Source organism: Liolophura sinensis, chromosome 6 (assembly GCF_032854445.1).
Source record: "Liolophura sinensis isolate JHLJ2023 chromosome 6, CUHK_Ljap_v2, whole genome shotgun sequence".
NCBI classification, from domain to species: domain Eukaryota; kingdom Metazoa; phylum Mollusca; class Polyplacophora; order Chitonida; family Chitonidae; genus Liolophura; species Liolophura sinensis.
Genome location: NC_088300.1, coordinates 9,069,043 through 9,087,758, shown reverse-complemented (window position 1 = coordinate 9,087,758; position 18,716 = coordinate 9,069,043). Strand labels below are relative to the sequence as shown.

Sequence of the window (18,716 nt, the reverse complement as noted above, 5' to 3'; positions counted from 1 at the left end):
CGCCTGGTTAGTTAATGGCGACGATGTGGGGAAATGCTAACTTCAGAGCTCGTGGACGCGGTCGTGGAAGGGGCAGATTTTTTAGAGGCCGTGGAATAGCATTTTCAGGAGGTCGAGGGAGAGGTGGGGCAGGTGCACCCATAGCCGAAGTCCCGCCCAACAATACGATAAGTGATGACAGAGCACTGAAAATCACCGTGCAGACAGAAAAGGAAACTGCTCGAGATGATCACAGAGATCATAATGCAAGGAGGGACAGCAAGCATTCTGAGAGTCGCGATTATGGAAACTGTCGTAGTAAATCTCGCTCACGGTCTCCGCTCAGTAAAAGACCGGTGTCAGAAAGACTAGGACCTCAGGTTGTTAAACACAGCAGCGTCTTTAATTACATGTAGTATGGTTTGTGATGGTATGTGCTAAGTAGTAATGTTATTGTAAATATAGCAGTGCGTGTGAAAGCCAATTAGGAATGGAGCAATGATATTGTTACGTACCATATCCAGTTTGACTGTTAATAGAAGTATACTGCATCATACAGATACTCTGTGGTCATATTGAAAAGGGGTGGGAAAAAGTACCCCTCCCCAGCACTTCCCTGAAACATGAACAAATATAACAAAAATCTGAGGGTAGTAAGTTACAAATATATGGCCAGTTGATCAAACGATACACTCCTTTGGTAAATCAGACACATGAAACCAATGTCATATTTATAACATAAAGAATGACTGAACGGTACAGAGATAAAATTGACAGTACCTTGTAAACAAATGAGACAGCAGACATTCGGGCATTTGCCGTTTTACTCGCGTCTACATGCTTGACGCATACACACAGCAGCAAAAGCATTATCTAAATATTGGATTTGATGTAAAACTTTCTTAAGAGCCTCACAAGTCCAAAACTAGACGTTGTCAAGAATGCTGTACAGACTGTTCTGTTATCTAACGTATCTTGTAATTTCCAATTGTTATTGGCCAAAGTTCTCAGAATATCAACCTGTGTTGTTCATTTCCCCAAACCTTCTCATATTATCTTGCACTGCTTGAAAGGACCTCATGTGAGTGAAATGCCTGGATGTGTGCGGTTTTGAATAGGTAGAAAAAACATAGAGCTTTTGGATTGCTGTAAATTGAAAATTTACATATATATCAATGCAAGTTTGATAAAAAAAAAAGATGTAAGTGTAGATTTTGATTTATCACATAAGTCTGTGTAGCTGATCAGTTGTCCGGGGAGATTTGGCACAATTGCTCATAATGAAGAAACTGGGGAATATTTTCAGGATGCAGCGAAAGTTTCTGATGACTGGTTGCTTACAATTTGAGCATAGAGTTAGCCAGTTCAAGATGTATAGAAATCCACCAATACTAACTTACCTGTGCTTTGTATTTAAAAACATTACGTAGATGATGGCCTCATTTTCAGAACTTTATCAAGCCAGCTGGAGGACCTCATTTCATTAAAAGAATGCTTAATTGATCTCCATTGTTACTTTATCCATGATAGCTCATAGCTCATAAAAAATATGATAGATAATATGGATATTGTTTCACTAACAACAATGTGACACACTTCCTATCCCTGGCGTGTTCAGTGACTTCCCGTAAACTGAGGTAATGTAAACAACCAAGGGTCATTGACATCAATATTGACCAGTCAGTTTGAGAGCTCGTTTTGCTGGGAATACTCGATGTCTGTCGGAAAAAAGGGTAATCCACATTTTTCTGTAGCGGAAGTAGCTTGACTCGGTGACATGGTGGACACGCCAAGGAAAATGTATTATCGCTTACCTTGAATCGAATGTTTATTTTGGGGATTTAAGTTCGTCATAGTGAAACAACTGGCAGATGGGAGTACAACAACAATAAAACAGTTTGATAGCAAGGTAAAGCTGTCAAATGTGCACATTACGGACATGAGCAGTGTGTGACAATATTTTTTGGGAAGGTTTTAACTTGTTCTTTAAGCTGTGACAAGTTCCCTTGCTTTGCGGGCCGGTATTGACTTTGTTGCTTGGCTGTTGCTTCATGACTCGTGATTTTCTGTAAGTTGCCTCACATCTTCAGCTCTGTCCGGGACTGTTACCTTGTTTCGAGGAGCGCATTTTTGATTGGCGGAAAGAAACACACCCCTTGAACATGCCAGTGATGGGATTTGTGTCAGATCGTTGTTAGCGATAAACTATACATTTACATGTATTTACCATCTGATTTTAATCAGATTGGGCAATTTTAGGCAGAGTACTCAGGCTTAGTTAGCCTACATTTTCACCCATCCATTTGGATAGATCAAGCAGAAAATTTGTGCCATTTGGACTCCTTGTTTACGGAGCCTTTAATATATGAAAACCAGCTAAAACAAAATGGCCTCAAAAAAAGACAGTTTTTGGCTGGCATGCTGATTTAAAGATTTTGGCATGCAAAGCTAACTTAACACAGTACATTTACTTTGAATGAGTGCTTTGTGTAGGAAATGAGCACATGTGCCCAGAGAATGTATTTTTGATTGGAAATTAAAATAGTGTGTGGGAACCTTGATGTTTTATAACCATTTTGATAACAATGAACATACTTGTGTCATGGTATTAATTATGAGTACTGTCCAGGATACATTTTCACAAAAGTTGAAAATATATACTAGTGGACAACGTTCACTTTGCAGTATGAAAACTGTATAGAGTTGGTATGCTAACAGGATATCGTGCCATCTGACATCTGAATTCTTGTTATTTAAAAGTGAATGTTACACTGAAATGATTGGGAGACTGGTAATCTAAAAAGGTTTGGAATACAGGCCCAAAATCTGGACAGTTGGCTGCAGAAGTAAAATATTCAGCCACTGCATCTAACTGCTCCATGGCAGAAATTCTTAATTCAGCTTGTAGCAACTGTTTGATAGTTTCAGCTATAGATATTTGCAAATTGATTTTTTGGCTTAAAAAACGGCTGATAATCTAGCATGCAATGACATTTTGCTGTGTAAAAACCACCAGGTGCGTTGGGTATGAAGGCTGATGAATTTTAGACTCTGGTCAAGTTTACATTCTTTTGTTTGATTGATGTTTTACAACATACGCAAGAATATTTCACTTACACGACAGCAACCAGCATTGCGATGGGAGAAAAATGGGCAGAGCCATGGGGAAATCCATGACTCTCCGCAGGTTGCTGGCAGACCTTCCCATGTACAGCCGGATGTCAGGTTTACATGTACCCTTAGCGCATCAAAGAGATGTAAATTAAGTTTATTAGCTTTCCTCTGATAAATCTTCATGAGGTAATACCAGATCTACATTTGTTTGACTAGTGGATATCTACAAAACAGGTATAAACATCGTGTTTTTTTTATGCATAATATTTTATTCACTAAGCTGAACTTATTATTTGTGCTTATCAATGATCCCATTAATAGATGTGTCTTTTCTGTGTGGTACAGAATAAGAACTAAACACAAACATAATTGCCTATATCGATATGCCATGATAATCTCCCATGTTAAGCCTGTCACTGAACAATTACCTGATGACATGTTTGTTTTTTTTTTGTATATATTGTATTCTAGATAATTTGGTTAACACATAATTTATATATATGCTGAATACTGTCACGAGTGCCATTCTAAATGAAAAGTGCCTTTTTTATGTTCAAACTAGGATGATCGGAGCAGTGAAGGTGAAGAATCCATCCGCATAACAGTTGGAAATGAGATGTTCTCCGACAAGGCCAGGCGAAGTCCATCCTCTCATGGGGGCAGAAGTGGAAGGCGAGGTTCCCCCCACAGAGATAGACGAGATCCATCCCCCAGAAACCGACGAGGCTCACCCTCAAGAGACCGACGAGGCTCACCTCTCAGACACAGATCTTCATATAGAAGTCGAGACTCCCCATCTCGAGATTACAGGGGATCACTGTCAAGGGACAAGCGAGATCGACATGGTTCTTCCCCTTCCAGGTACAGGCGGGGTCCCATCTCCCAGACGAGATAGGCACAGTTCCCCTCACAGGGATCGACGAGACTCATCGCCCTATAGGGATCGACGAGGATCACTGACTCACAGAGATCGAAGGGGGTCATCACCGTCACGGTATCGGCAGGGCTCATCGCCATCAAGAGATAGGAGAGGTTCATCCCCTTCAAGACATCACAGGGATTCATCACCAAGAGATAGGAGACCATCTTCACCATACTCAGACAGACACAGCTCCTCTGACAGAGACAGTCACTACAGGAGCCCTCCTAGACAGGAGATGAGATTCTTGACGGGAGACACAGACCTCCGAGAAAAGCCTACGGATCATTTGGAAAATGCCCAACACCTTTACAACCAGAATGAAGCCCTGCATAGTGGATTCAATCCCCGGTTGAATACAGATGCTCCAGTAAGGTCAGACATCCAGTCTAGGGAACGCCCAGGTCATTCACCAATTTTCAAGGATTTGTACAGAGAATCCTCACCCAGCAGAGCAGAGCTCCCTAATCTATTGCAGCCTCTGAGGAGACATCCATTGCCAGGATTCTCCTATGTGGAGGATGATAACGGCTCCCAGTCACCAAATTTGTCAACCCTGACAACTGTTCAGTCACAAGACTCCAATGCTGTGACAAGGATGCCATTAGGGCTGCCTGGAGAACAACGAGCTATACCACCACCCCCTACAGCGAAGCCAAAGAAATCCATTCTTAAGAAGAGCACAGACAATGCTAAGCAGTCCCCTGTCATCTCTGGCTTTGGTGATTGCTCAGAGGCTCTTCCAGGATTCACTTCAGCACCTGAAATTATCCCTCATACTAAACCCCTTTTCCCATCTGCTTTTCCTGGCCAGAAGCCACCTCAGTCACAAGCAAGTGCCATGCCGAGTGTGTTGCCACAGTCACAATATTCAGGAGTGAATTCCATGGAAATTGATGATGAAGAAATGTTTCTTTATGGAAAGTCTTCAAGTAGCTCTCAACCTGTGCAAGGATTTGATGAGAGAAAGGATTACTTGTTAGGCAGAGATTCTAATGCAGGACAAAAAAGTGTTTTGGAAAGCTCAAGTCTCCTTCAGGACAGCTTAAAGTTTCTGAGAAATGAACAGAGTAAGCCCTCTTCCCATCCTGAAAATCCAATTGTGTTTGATGCCAAAGCTACTGCTCAGTTACACTCTTTAGCAAGCAGTGTTCTCCTGTCCCAGAACTCCTCGCGGGTAAACAAACTTCCCGATATGTTAGGGTTGGGTAATGCACCAGTCAGCTCCTTGCCTTCTGCACCCCTATCCCATGGGATGATAGGAGGTGACCCCATAGCAAATAGCTCGTTCATTGACAGTTCACTTGGCAGACAAGTGCCAGTTTCATCTGTGGCAGGATTGCCCTCCCAACACCACCATCTTGCCCAGTCATACCAGAGTGGAGCACTACCACCAGTATCCCAACCCAAAGAGGAGGCTGTAGACAATAACCTAATCCAAAACCCCATGATAAAAGGTATCTTGCAGTCCATAGGCTTTGACTTTGAAATGTCTAAAAGAATGCAGGAAAGAGCAAAGCACGCCACTGGATTAAAAGTGCAGCAAATTGTTGAACCTGTTAAGGCAGAACCTTTGCCTTCAGTTGAAGATTCACAGTTTGGGATTAACCAGACAGCTTCATTTTTGAGTGGAGGTCTTTCTGACATAGAACTGCGGGGATCCCTGTTCAAAAAAGAGGAGGAAGATGTAGAGAGTTTGGTCAAAAGTGCTCAACAAAATGTTCGGCAGGCTGAGAGAAACTACAGAGACAGGGAAACAAAAGCAATGCAGTTCCAGAACCAGGAGGCCATTGTGGACAACAAACAGTCTCCATACCCCCAGTTACAAAAGCACCAGTACGGTACTAGTACACAGTTTGGTGCTGTTTCTATAGACCATTACACTAACACACCTCCTGACCCAAGACAGTCCCTCCTGAAAAACATGTATGACCCTTTGCATGATGAATCGGTGATGTATGAAAGAGACTATGATATGCCACCTCAGCAGCTGCAGCACCCGGATGATCGAGAATCCCATCTGATTCCTCTGGTAGGTAGAGATGGTAGCAGGATTTCTGTGGACAGAGATTCCGCCAAGTATTCTCTAGGCAGAGACAGCAAACGATTAGCAGGGAGAGATCATTTTGATCCTTACTCCAGAAGTATCTCCCATGACAGAAGAACCCATTCCGACAGAAGTGTATCCCCAAGAAGGAGAAGTATATCCCCAAGAAGGAGTACATCCCCAAGGCGAAGTGTGTCTTCCGATAGAAGAAGTATCTCACAGGACAGAAGAAGTTTTTCCCCAGATAGAAAAAGTATTTCTTGTGGTAGAAGTGTCTCTCCAGGTGGCAGAAGTATTTCTCCAAACAGAAGAAGCTTATCTCCTCCACACAGAAGGGGTTTGTCCCAAGACACACGAGACGAAAGAAGTAGATCACCCAGCCGGCACTCTCGTCATAGGAGAAGTGATTCTTATGGTAAACGTTCCCTTTCTCCGCACTCAAGAAATGAGTCTGAGTCTTGGAAATACAGAGACTCAAGGAGGCCTAGTGATGACAAGTCACAGATCAAAATCATGAGAACTTTTCCATCGCGAGAAAAGAGCTCCGAGCGCTACAGTATTGACCGAAGATATAGGAGGTCGGACAGTGAGAAGGAGGAAGACGTCCAGGAGACCAGGACTGTGGTGGCAAGTGGTCCTGTGATACGCCGAACCGTTTTAGCTCCCAAGGTGGAAGTTCCAACACTTCATGCCAGTTCAGCTGCAGCTATTGTGAAAAAGCAACTGCAAACAGGCAAATCACTGCTGACCCAAAAGGAGCGGGAAAAGCTCATGCAAGAGAGAGCTGACAGACAGAGGCGACTGGAGGGTTTGGAAAGGGAACTGGAAAGATTGCGCAAACAGCAGAATGAACTGATGAGAAAGAAACAGCGTCAAAAAGATGGGCACAAGGATCCAGTGTTGGTGGAGAATAGCAAACTGCAAGAAGAGATAGCTCAGCAGATTTCCTCCCTGAGAAAAGCGGCTGATGAGAATTCTAAAACACTTAAGGCCTCTGGTGGCGGTCTCAAACTCAAGAAGGAGGTCAGTGTGAAGGACATTCACAAGGAAGAAGAAATAGAGGAAACGAGAACAGTTACAACAGTATGTTGTGATCTTGTACTTGTCTCTGATAGTCTTTTTGTTTAAATGGCATTTCTCAGACGGTGTTCTGTTTTAAACATTTCTTGGCAACTTTTTTACAGATTTTTGTGAGACCTCAAAACTGGTTTTGGCGCATTATTTTTGCCATTGTGTTGCTTCAGGAATTTATTCAAATGTATTGAGGATATGAACGCTGATGACAAACATATTAACCAAATCACTATTTCATAACTTGACCACCTTTCATCATGCTGTTCGCCCATGTTCTTACTTTGCAGGAAAGCAGTGTGGAGCCACCTCCTGCTAAACCAGTGAAGGAGAATGTGGTGTATGAGTACATTGATCCTGGTAACCACTGGTGCCGAACATGTAATCACATTTCCAGTAATATATTTGAGGTTTTTCACCACCTACAGTCCAAGAAACACTTGCAGGTATTTGAGGAATAAAATGTCTATGTTTTCATGTGAATTATTCGTGCATGAACATATTGTCAGGTGTGAATTGACAGAAGTAAGGTATTTGTAAACAATTTTCAAAATGTTGTCAAAATATTTCTCATTTTCAATTTGAACACAGTAGCGAGGTTATGGGGCTAACTTAAATAAAACATTGTTGAAAATATTTTTCAGTCATTTGTAAAAAAATTTGTGCAAATGCACTGTTTAAATATTTTTACTTCATAGTCCCAATAAGGTTTTTTTCAGCATTAAGGCTTGTGGGCTAACCTAAGCAAATAATTTCAGAAATCTGACCCATATGATCGGCCATGGATGCCTGAGGCCGTGAAAAACCCTTCCGGTGCCCCACCTAAGAAAGGGAAAGAAGTACAAGTTGCGATGATAAAAGGTGATAACTAGCTTTTATGTGTTGGTTACATTGCTATTTTACTTGTTGAGCCTCTCTCTTGAAAGTTTTTATGCATTGTCATTAGAGAGGATGAAGTTAAAATCTGTGCCTTTGGACCTTTGATATCACTTTAACTGGAATGATGTAACTTTCACATTTTTGGAAGTACACATGATACAAGATCATCAGGAGAGCAGAAAGCTAAAAATATGTTGTAAACTTATCCAAGCTGTGTTTCTAGATTATAAACTCTTGATGTTCAGCACATTTACAGAGATTTATCAATTCAAATTAAGTCGTCATTATTCTATTCTCGATTTAGATCTTTCAAAGTTTTAATTTACATTGGTGTAGATTTTATTTTACATTGGTGTAGATTTTATTTTATTTTGAAGATTTTCAAATGAGAGTTTTCAGCTTTCCTAGTTTTCCTTTAGAGGCTTGAATTACCTTTAAAGATGTCGCACAAACGCTTGGTTATTTACATGTATATCAGAAACTGTTTGTTGTCATTAGAAATGCAAAAAATATTGTGTGAATATGAATTAAATGCCATATATTCTAATTCAATTTGTATGAGGTATTGAGGTGTACCTAACCATTGCCCTCATTTTGAAAGCTTCCACAAAAAGTAGATAACATTTAGATTTCACATGACTAGTTTTGTTTACTGCATTGCCAAGGTAATGAAATCGTAAGTGTGCCTCGTTTATAAGAACAGAATTTTGTGATAGTGTTTCAGGTATATTGTAACTTGTTGTAACTTGGAGTGTTGTGTAACCACAGGAGTGGAGTTTCTGCGGCCAACCCAGGCATTTTACTGTACGCTGTGCTCCGTGTTCTCTGGGGATGAGCTGTGTGCTGAACACCATTTGAAAAGTGAAGAACACAACAGTAGATACAAGGTACACTAGGTTTTGATATTGTTAAGTTTATAATATTGGTCAGGTAGCAAATTACAAAGTCTACTGGTAGTATGACATCAAGCGGCAAGGTATTTCAACCAACTCAAACTCTAGTATATACTGATTTCATCAATTGCTTTATTTCATCTTGGAGATCACACAAAAGCCTTGTGAGTGTTGTTCCACATATGAATGATTTTGTTATTTATTTATTTATTTATTTATTTGTTGTTTTACTCCGTATTCAAGAATATTTCACTTATGTGACAATGACCAGCATTATGGTGGGAGGAAACCACTAAGGAGTCAAAGGGAAACCCCCAACCATCCACAGGTTGCTGTCAGACTTTACCACGTATGAAAGTTACATGAGCTGGACTTGAACTCAAAGAGACCGCTTTGGTGGAAGGCTCTTGCGTTATTACGCCACGCTGGCCTCCTAACCACATTGGCCACAGAGGTCCCCTTATATGAATAAATATACCACCGTGTGGATTTTTGTTAGACAGGGAGAAATACCTCCCTTCACTGTTTACTCTCTGTAGAGAGTAATGGTGTGATGAAAATTGAGGTGGTAATGTGTGGTGCAGATTATACAAAGCAAAAGTTTTTGAAACAAAGGGAAATAAAAATGACTGTTTATGCCTAGCACAGTTGTTGGTGTATTCAGAAATGATAACAGATGTTGTAAATGGAGATAAATGCAGCCTAAGTTGGCAGCTTTTATATGTGTTAATTTGGGCAGGGTTTGGTGTATAGCTTTCATTTGATATTCCACATCTTTATACATATCTGTCCAGCATATATTTGGCCAAGCTCTCTTAAAGTTACATGTTTTTGTAAGTTCCATGATGTTGACAAGTGGCTTCTCAGAATATTTAGCAATTCCTGTACACACTGTACTTTAACCTTAAGTTATTTTCTAATTCTTCTAAATAAATCATACGATAAGTTTGAATTTATGGGTTTTTTTTTTTTACTTCTGTAGTCTATGACATTTTGAGTGCTTATTGAAGTTTCTCAAAGAAAATCCTAATATGAAGTATATACCTGATGATAGACCACTGGAAATAGTTTGATTTATTTTTTTATAATTTCCCCAACCAAGTAAAATGGTTTTAAAACATCAGACATTCTGATGTCCTGATGGGACTCAGAGGGTGTCAGTGACGTTATGGGTATCCATATTTTGTCATCTTGATAATTTGTCTTAAGGCTCATTCAATAAATGCATTCTGAGCTATATGTATATGCATTTTGAGTGATAAAATCTAGCAGCCTGTGTGGAATAAGTGGCAAAAATCTGACCTGACAACATTGTTCCCAATGTGGTCAGAAAAGGCCACAGTAGAATACAAACTTTCAAATGCAATTTACTAGGTTGGAAAAAATTCCAAAAAAATAGATCTAAACCCCTTTTCTTGACAGTGCTTAATTGTATGTTATCTGACATTTTCTTGATGTTAGTGTTTTCTTTACCTTTAAATAAACAGGTTTACAATCAAAGTAATGACTGTCACTGTCATCACATTCGAAGAAATCTGCAATAATGTGACCCTGTGCTGATCCTTCCCTCAGTGCCTCTCTTTGAGAACACTGGCTTGACAAAAAAGTGTGTTTCATTGCGTTTACCAATCACAAGGGGGATCATCAGTCACATGGGGAATCACCAATCACAAGGGGAATCACCAATCAGAAGGGGGATCACTAATCACAAGGGGGATCACCAATCACAAGGGGAATCACCAATCAGAAGGGGGATCACTAATCACAAGGGGGATCACCAATCACAAGGGAAATCACCAATCACAAGGGGGATCACTAATCGCAAGGGGAATCACGAATCACAAGGGGGATCACCAACCACAAGGGGAATCACCAACCACAAGGGGGATCACCAATCACAAGGGGAATCACAAATCACAAGGGGGATCACTAATCACAAGGGGGATCACAAATCACAAGGGGAATCACCAATCACAAGGGGGATCACCAATCACAAGGGGAATCACCAACCACAAGGGGGATCACCAATCAAATCGTCCCTCTAGCAGTCCCAGGAATAGTGTCTATTTTGCCATTACATGTTATAATGTACTTATCTGGCAAGAGACTTGTATTTAAGTGCAATAGCCCTGACAACATATTAATGCACAATTTACCTACTATGAAATAACAGGATGACATTCCTGAAACACACGGTGAAGAAAAAGATGAAGTTGAAGATATCTACTAAGATATCCTGACATGTTACACATGCATTGCACTGCATTGTGAATTGCTATACTAGTATTCCCTTTAGAATTTTGGTGATGATATATTTACAGTTGAGCCTTAAAATGACCTTGATATACAATATAGAAAGATCTGGTCACACCCAGTCTGGTCATGTACAGTGACAGTACAGAGGGTCATCTTGGCTGGTGTCCACTGCATGTTTTTACAGTAGGCAGATAAAGGAAAAGTGTGGTGGAAGTGAGATCACCATCGTCCAAGGCATTGTCACAGTAGGACCTTAATAAGAAGGATCCAAATTCCAAATCAAGCCGTCATCCCGTAAAATGTTATTCAAAGTCAGATTCTCAAAGATCAGTTTCATTGGTATAATTAACACCACATCAGCTGGTAGATATTAAGATAATGAACAATTAGTATAAATACAGTATATCCAAATACAGTATTTCCTATATTATACAGTACCATGTCCTATTAAAATGGAGGAAATATCAACTTTTAATAATACTCTTATATAATAGTGTTGAATAGTCTTTGTTCACCACTTGTTTTTGTTTAATATCTTAAACTTCATTCATTTTCTTGTTTCAGAAATACACAGAAGATAACCTGTTTTACGAAAGGGGCATAAACTTAGACAAAGCTGCAGGAATTTCTATGATGAAGGAAGATGAGAAGAATGGGGAGAGGAAGACAGACAAACGGAAACCAGAAGCAAATGTAAAGGAAGAATCTGTAGAAGAAATAAACAAAAGACGAAAACTTGCATTTGAAGAAGATGAAAGGAAGAGAAAACAAAAGATTGAAGAAGAGCGATTAAAAAGGCAAAGTGTTTATGAAAAAAGAGATCAGAAAATTAAGGAGTCCTTGAAAAAGTCAGAAAAGCCAGTGGATGACTTGTCTGGTGAAGGTGGAACTGAGGAAAAGTGGGCTACTTCTGACAGTAGTGGGAAAGCTATTAAGTTGACTTTGAAAGGTGAGAAGGAACCAACTGCTTCCCCTCAAGCAGGCAAAAAAGGTAAAGTGTTTAGTAATTTCACCTGGACCAAGAAGGAAAACAAACCACTCATAACAAAGGGTAGTGACGTCTTTGCAGATGATGAAGAAGAAGATGATGACGCAGATGCGGCCAATGCAACACAAATTGCAGATACCAAAGATGTGCCAAGTGCAGAACAAGTTAAAGGTGTTAAAATAGCCATAAAATTAACGGGTAAAACTCAGATTAAGCCTCATGTGAAATCTGCTTATCCAACGTGGACTACTGTTGCAAATAAACCCCCACCAGTAAAACAACCCCCCAAGCCCCAGATTGTGACTGTGAGAAAAAGCAGTAAATCGGAAGAAGAGACGACGTCCGCACCACTTGATCAGTTTCTTAGTATTGGTGAAGCTTCCAGCAAAAAGCCCCTTCCTGTCATAAAAGAAGCCACAGTTGACAAGAGTGAAGTAACTACAGAAAAACACAGCAGTACAAAAGATAAGTCTTCAATGGGACTTGATTTGGCATCCATTCCAACACCAAAGGACCCACCACCTCCATCGAAATCGTCAGCATCAGAGAAAGAATCACTGGAGGAAATGAAACTCTTGGGCATTGATCCTGCAAGCTCAAACCCTCTTGCTGTCCCTAAACCACCCCCACCTGCATCCAAAGCTAAGAAGAAAAAGGGCAGCAAGAATAAAAAAGCAACAGAAAAAGACCAAGGTTCTGCCCCAGGATCTAAGACTGTGCAGGATCTTTTCGACATTTTCTATGGTCAGAAATCAGAGGCTAATTCAGAAGGCACTCCAGCTCCTCCCAAGACGGTATCATCTGACACTGCTGCAGCTCAACCCACTACAGCGACTTTGTCTGCTCAGATTGACCCAACAATTCCAAACCATTACCCTTCAGGCCCACCAACATTCTTACAAAATCCACCAGAAACTTTCTATGGACCTCCTCCATTTTCTTGTGGGCCACCAGCATATCAAGGAGGTATGCCATATGGGTCTCAGATGAATATGTTCCCGCAAGGACCTGGTCCATGCCAGTTTGCACCCCGTCCTTTCCAGCAAGGATTCCCGCCCGGAAGAGGGTTTTATCCAGGCCCAAGAGGACCACAAGGCCCTCATTATTATGGTCCACGACCAATGGGCCCAAGTCCTTTTGGCCCTAGACCTATGGGCCCAGGTCCTTTTGGCCCTGGGCCAATGGGTTCGGGTCCAATGGGTCCACGTCCATTTGGTCTTTCTGGTCCACATAATCACGGTCCCATGGGCCCAGGTGGAATGAGACCAGATTTAACTGACCAAAGTGCTCCTACATCATCTAATTCTACAGAAAACAACACAATTGTATCGTCTGCTTCCAAGTCTACTGCAGCGTTGGTAAGTGTAACTGTTCCCTCCAGTGCCTCAGACACAGTTGCCACATGTGCGACTGCTCCTGAAACAGTGAGAAGCACTGATGAGCTTACATTAAAGACTGATGATCTCAGTACAGATCCCAGGGGGCCTGCTCGGGCGCGTGACGCCACATCTGATCCTTCAGCTTCTACTGATGCACGAACACGATCTGCACATCCACCATCCACGCTACCTGCGCTCGAACAGCCAGTTACAGTCGATTCTCTGGTAACTGTTACTAATACCAATCCATCTACAACAGACTTGTCCTGCTCTTGTACAGATCAACCTGTGTCCACTGTTGAGGCCGAAACTATCTCTGAACCCATAATTGTTTCTGGGACACCAGTTCCCACAGCTGTTGCTGATATCCATATAGTCGGTGATGAGGGAAATTTAAGTGAATCAGTAAGTATAGCAGGTTCTGCTATATCTATTACAACATCCATTGAAAGTGGTGAGACTGCAGGAGAATACACTTACAGCACACCTCAGATAGTACCCGAGGAAAACACTCCAGTGGAGAATGTGTCTTTAGCCTCGGAACAGCGGTCTCCGCATAATTATACAGAAGCAGACAATGGTTCAAGAGTGAGCAATCCAGTAAACACTGCCAAGCTGGAGGAAGATTTGTCTGTAACAAATCATACGGGCAGTGACTCGTCCAGTAACATGCCATTGAGTTTTGAGCCAATGCCAAGAGAAGAAAACATATCCAATGAGGCCTTGGCCTCTAATGAAACGGTCATTTTTCAGGACATGTCGACATTAGCCAGTCTGATAACTCCAGCTGCTGAAATCGGTTCGGAGCAGTTGAGTAATCAGAACCAGGATTTTAGGACTGAGGAACCTGCTTTCTTTGGACGGACTCATGGCGCAGAAATCCTACGTCAAGATAGCCTAGATTCAGCTACACGTTTCACAGCTCCGCCAGAATTTTCTGCGCCTGATCAAATGGATGTTGCAAGTAATGATTTCATGCCCCATACGCTATCTGGTATGATATCCATGGATGCATCATTGGGGTCGCCGGAGCCATTGACTTTTAATCCAGAAGTGCTGGCGGATATGGAGTATTTCCCTGGTGAGGGCATGACGAGCGCTAATGCAAGTCTGACCGAGTCGTTACTTGGTCTGTCCTCAGGTGTCGAGTTCGTTAATCCAAATATGACACTGAATAATTGTGAGATGCAGACAGATGGTAAGTCTGATTTATACTACGTCTTAGAATTAATGTAGCGTTAAAACTCATTTTGAAACCTGTGTTTAATGGTCAGAACTTCTAGACAGTCCTGATAATGATTTTATGACGAGTTTAAGTTTGAAACATAATATCCATCAAATCATAGATCTCATGATGTTGTAAGATGATACCTTTTTGTTTATTATCATTTTATTTTATTCTATTCTTGTGACAAATGCCTACGAGGAAAGCTATTATCCCTTTTCCCAAAAGCTTGTCATGAATTGATTTAACCTGTGAGCTTTTGTGTTGCAGATGTGACAAGTAATGGCAGTGGCACCAGTATGAACATAGGTGACTTTCACGTCCTAGACGAATGCGAAGAAGATTGAAGCAGTATTGTTTGTGATATTCATTTGTGGAAACTTTGGATGGAGTATTTTCTTACTGGTTAATAATCAGATGGATCGTCAAAGTGCTCTCCTGGTCAACACAGCCGCGAGGTCCGCAGCAGGCAGCGCCCATACCACGTGGACCATCTCGGTGATAGAGACCTAGACCTACTCCGCTGTGTCTACATTTCTATCAGGGCATGAAATCCTCACCAGAAAACTGCAGGGTTCACAGTCACCAGTGTAAATAAATGTCTGGCTGTGTCTGTAGTTACCTTTTGGGACATCACCGCTGATTTACAGAGGCAACGTTTTAATGTAAATTTTATTTCAACTGCTTCTCGATATAGTTAGCGTATAAAACAATCCTCTCTTCGAGGGGGGAAGTTTGCATGAAAGCAAACAAACCATTTTGACTTGTGTTCGTTGATTTAACCAGGCGTCGTACATCAACAAGATTGTGACGAGAACATACCGAAGGACCGCCAGTGCATAGTGGGTATAATATAAGTGCGAACCATTGAGCCCATGTGGTAAACTTGTCCTGGAGGAGACGCACATCAGGCACACAAGTCCTTTGTGTAAGGAATCTATGCCACTCATTAACTGAAAAAGGATGAGCATAACTTAATAACAGTAAGTGGCTTATGACATAAATGAGGGTTACTGTTTCTTTGTCTTCAGTACCAAGTCAGTCCTGTGCGACCCTCTATATATCCGGTTAGAATCGTGTGTACATTATCATTTCCTGTTGATTGTGTATAAGATAATAGTAAGACCAGGGAAGTCGAATGTTAAATTAGCGCTTTGAAAATTTTGCATGTTCTCAATGATATTGCGCTCGTGAATAAAGTATCCACAGTAATTCAAATTTTTATTTTTCATCGGAAATCATCGCTGATTTGATTTCAGGTTCAAAACGAAAAAGTTAAATGATATTCATGGAAGTCTCCTGTCAATGACGGGGAAAAAAGACAAGAAAGACCCCCCCCACCCCAAAAAAAAAAAAAAAAAAGTGATGCCTTCTGTGCTTGGAAATTTATGTGCGACGGAGATTGCAGAATTAAAGAGGTGCCGAGTTGGCAACTGGAGCTATTCCACGGTATATCCTCTACGCCCCTCTTCGGTCGTCGTTTAGGTCCCAGCCGAGAATCCACTTTTCACAAAATAAACGAAACCACAACTAGGCAAGACTCTGGTTGATGGTGAGCGCTCATACAATGTACGACTAGATGATGGCAGCGGACACAAATGGCCTACTCTCTTTGTAAGGGCTCTATGCAATACCAGCGCTGAAATATTGCGTGCCTTATATTTTAGCCATGACCTGGGTTGGTGTGATCATTAGCACGTTTCTTTATGTGTTTCATCTTTAACAAGCTATTAATATTTCACAAAGAAAGTTATTTGGCACAATTTTATTGTTCTGGTTGTAGTTAAATCAGAAATGTTATTTCTATGAAGTAGATAATAATATCATATATGTAAAAAGTGTGCCCGGTCGCTTATAATGGTTGACTTGACATAAGATTTAACAAAACGATAATTATAAAAGTAACTTTTATTTACATGAACATTGTTAGTTTATAATTGCTTCGGATTTTCCAGATGTTTTAAATGTTGCTCTTGTGCGCCAGGCTGTACATGTTCTGTTTTTTGTAATTGCTCTTTGGATGACTGAATGGTATATATGTTCTTGTTACAGGTGTAAATTCAGCCAGTCCAAAGTGAAGCCCCCGCATACACGTCATTTTTTTCGCAAAACTACATGTATCACTCGTCCCTCGTGTGCTACCATGTATAAACAGTGACAAAGAGAGGCCCTTAAGGACTCAACAATATTTAACCAGTGGGCATAATCTACGTACAAGATTGAGGTTTCAGAAGATTTTTTTCCGTTATTAACAGTACTGAAGACTTTTTTCAGAATATTTATTTAGCTGACCCATGTTTTACCACCGAAAAAAGAGATGATGGAACAATTTCCAGTAACCTTCAAATAAAATTATATTTATTACGTAAGTTATAATATTTATTTACGTAAGTTGGCCTACGTTGGAAAGTTTGCCAACAAACTGTAGATGAGCATGGGTTTCCTGAGTAAGTGAAACATTCTTGAGAATTCCAATAAGTTAGTCAACACTGGATTCAATCGCCAGCACACTCACTTCAGGTTCAAACCTGGTTTTGCAAGGACAGATTTGTCCATGCACTGTTTCTGGGGGAGGGTTGGGAGGCGCTTGGTGCCAAGAAGCGGCCCACGCCGCTTGTTTGGGGGTTAGCACGATTTGTTGTTCATAATGGTGTGCATATTTCTACGTCACAGGCTCGTGAAAAAGTTCGTCAATTAGCGGTACCTGCCAATAGTCGGCGGTTTATCTCACGAGCAACCTGGTTTCTTAATCTGACCATCGATCAAGTAAAACATTGCTTGAGCATTCGTTTGTAAGCAACTGTCAAACAAGTCAATCCTCGTGAAACATTTACTCCTTTATATATAAAGGCGCATGTGTTACAGTATGAACATACACAAGTACATTCAACTGATGGCCCTTTGTAGGCTTGTACCTAGTGGTACAAAATTCACCAAAATATAGTGAACATGGAGTATACGTAACAAGCAATAAACTTTCAAAAATTTCGCTTGGGCGAGGGCTATATGAGTAAAGTGACGCGGAATCGGATTTGTACCAAATTACCTTAATTACATGGCTTTTGCGTTATTACTAAATGAGGAAACCTGTCAAAAGATGTTTGATGGTATGAATAAACGATAGCAAAACACCAATTTGGCACAATCAGTGTATTAGCCTAGTATATAGGGGCCTATAGCTTCCAACATGCATCGGACGAAAGAGGTAGAGAGATTAAACACCATGCAGCTTGAGCATGGCGGACTGTGGACAGAGATGTGTTGATGAGTAGGACAGTTGGTGATATCACGTGACTTTAGTCCATGCATCACTCAAAACGTATCACTCAAAAAATTGATCTCAAGTTTAACAGAACGTTTCTTGTCTGAGGGGTGCAAGAATGTATTCTGTTCTTATTACCTAATACTGTCATTAAACATAATATCCTGCGAGCTTATTAGAATCTTTGTGTTGAATTAATGGAATATATGTGTTACATTAAACAGAATAATCTGTTACAATAGCATAATATATCCTAACATCACTCAAACAACAGACTTATAATTAACAAATTGTTTTGTATAAACATAAGTTTGTTTTGGAATCTTAATTAATTTGCTACAAATCTGTGGACACCTTCAAATGTATATTTATTTTAATAATGACAAATCATGACGAAATTTGAATTTGCAATAATACAATGGTTTTGTTTTGCGTGGCATTGCGGAATCGGCCTTGAACCGGACTCCCAAGACCAGTGCTACAGATAATTTTTTGTCAGAGGGATTACAGTACTTCCGACTTTCCAAGTATGCCGTACCGCAGAACATTTTTTTAAATACTGAACACTTCATTTTTTGGGGGTCAACAGTAATACACCTGGAAAGTGTGAAGTTGATCGAGTGAAAGGAGATGAAAAGACAAGCCTACTTGTGTATACATAGGCCGACATGTAGGCCTACCGAGAATCGTTGTAGTTATAGGAC

The 18,716-nt window shown here is 40.8% G+C and overlaps 1 protein-coding gene across 5 annotated transcripts; it reads left to right on the top strand.

The window, feature by feature from the left end:
- The first annotated feature begins 23 nt into the window (after positions 1-23).
- Positions 24-18,178, top strand: LOC135466434 (uncharacterized). Of its 5 annotated transcripts, none has more exons than XM_064743900.1 (8): positions 24-359; positions 3,656-7,142; positions 7,421-7,576; positions 7,889-7,991; positions 8,778-8,896; positions 11,723-14,723; positions 15,021-16,199; positions 16,803-18,178. In XM_064743900.1, the coding sequence occupies exons 2-7, from the start codon at positions 3,705-3,707 to the stop codon at positions 15,095-15,097; spliced, it is 6,894 nt and encodes a 2,297-aa protein (XP_064599970.1). In that variant the 5' UTR covers positions 24-359; positions 3,656-3,704; the 3' UTR covers positions 15,098-16,199; positions 16,803-18,178. The 5 variants fall into 5 exon arrangements, with proteins under 5 accessions (XP_064599970.1, XP_064599968.1, XP_064599967.1 ...); XM_064743898.1 differs by having other exon boundaries at positions 15,021-16,302; XM_064743897.1 differs by having other exon boundaries at positions 15,021-16,364.
- The last annotated feature ends 538 nt before the right edge of the window (positions 18,179-18,716 follow it).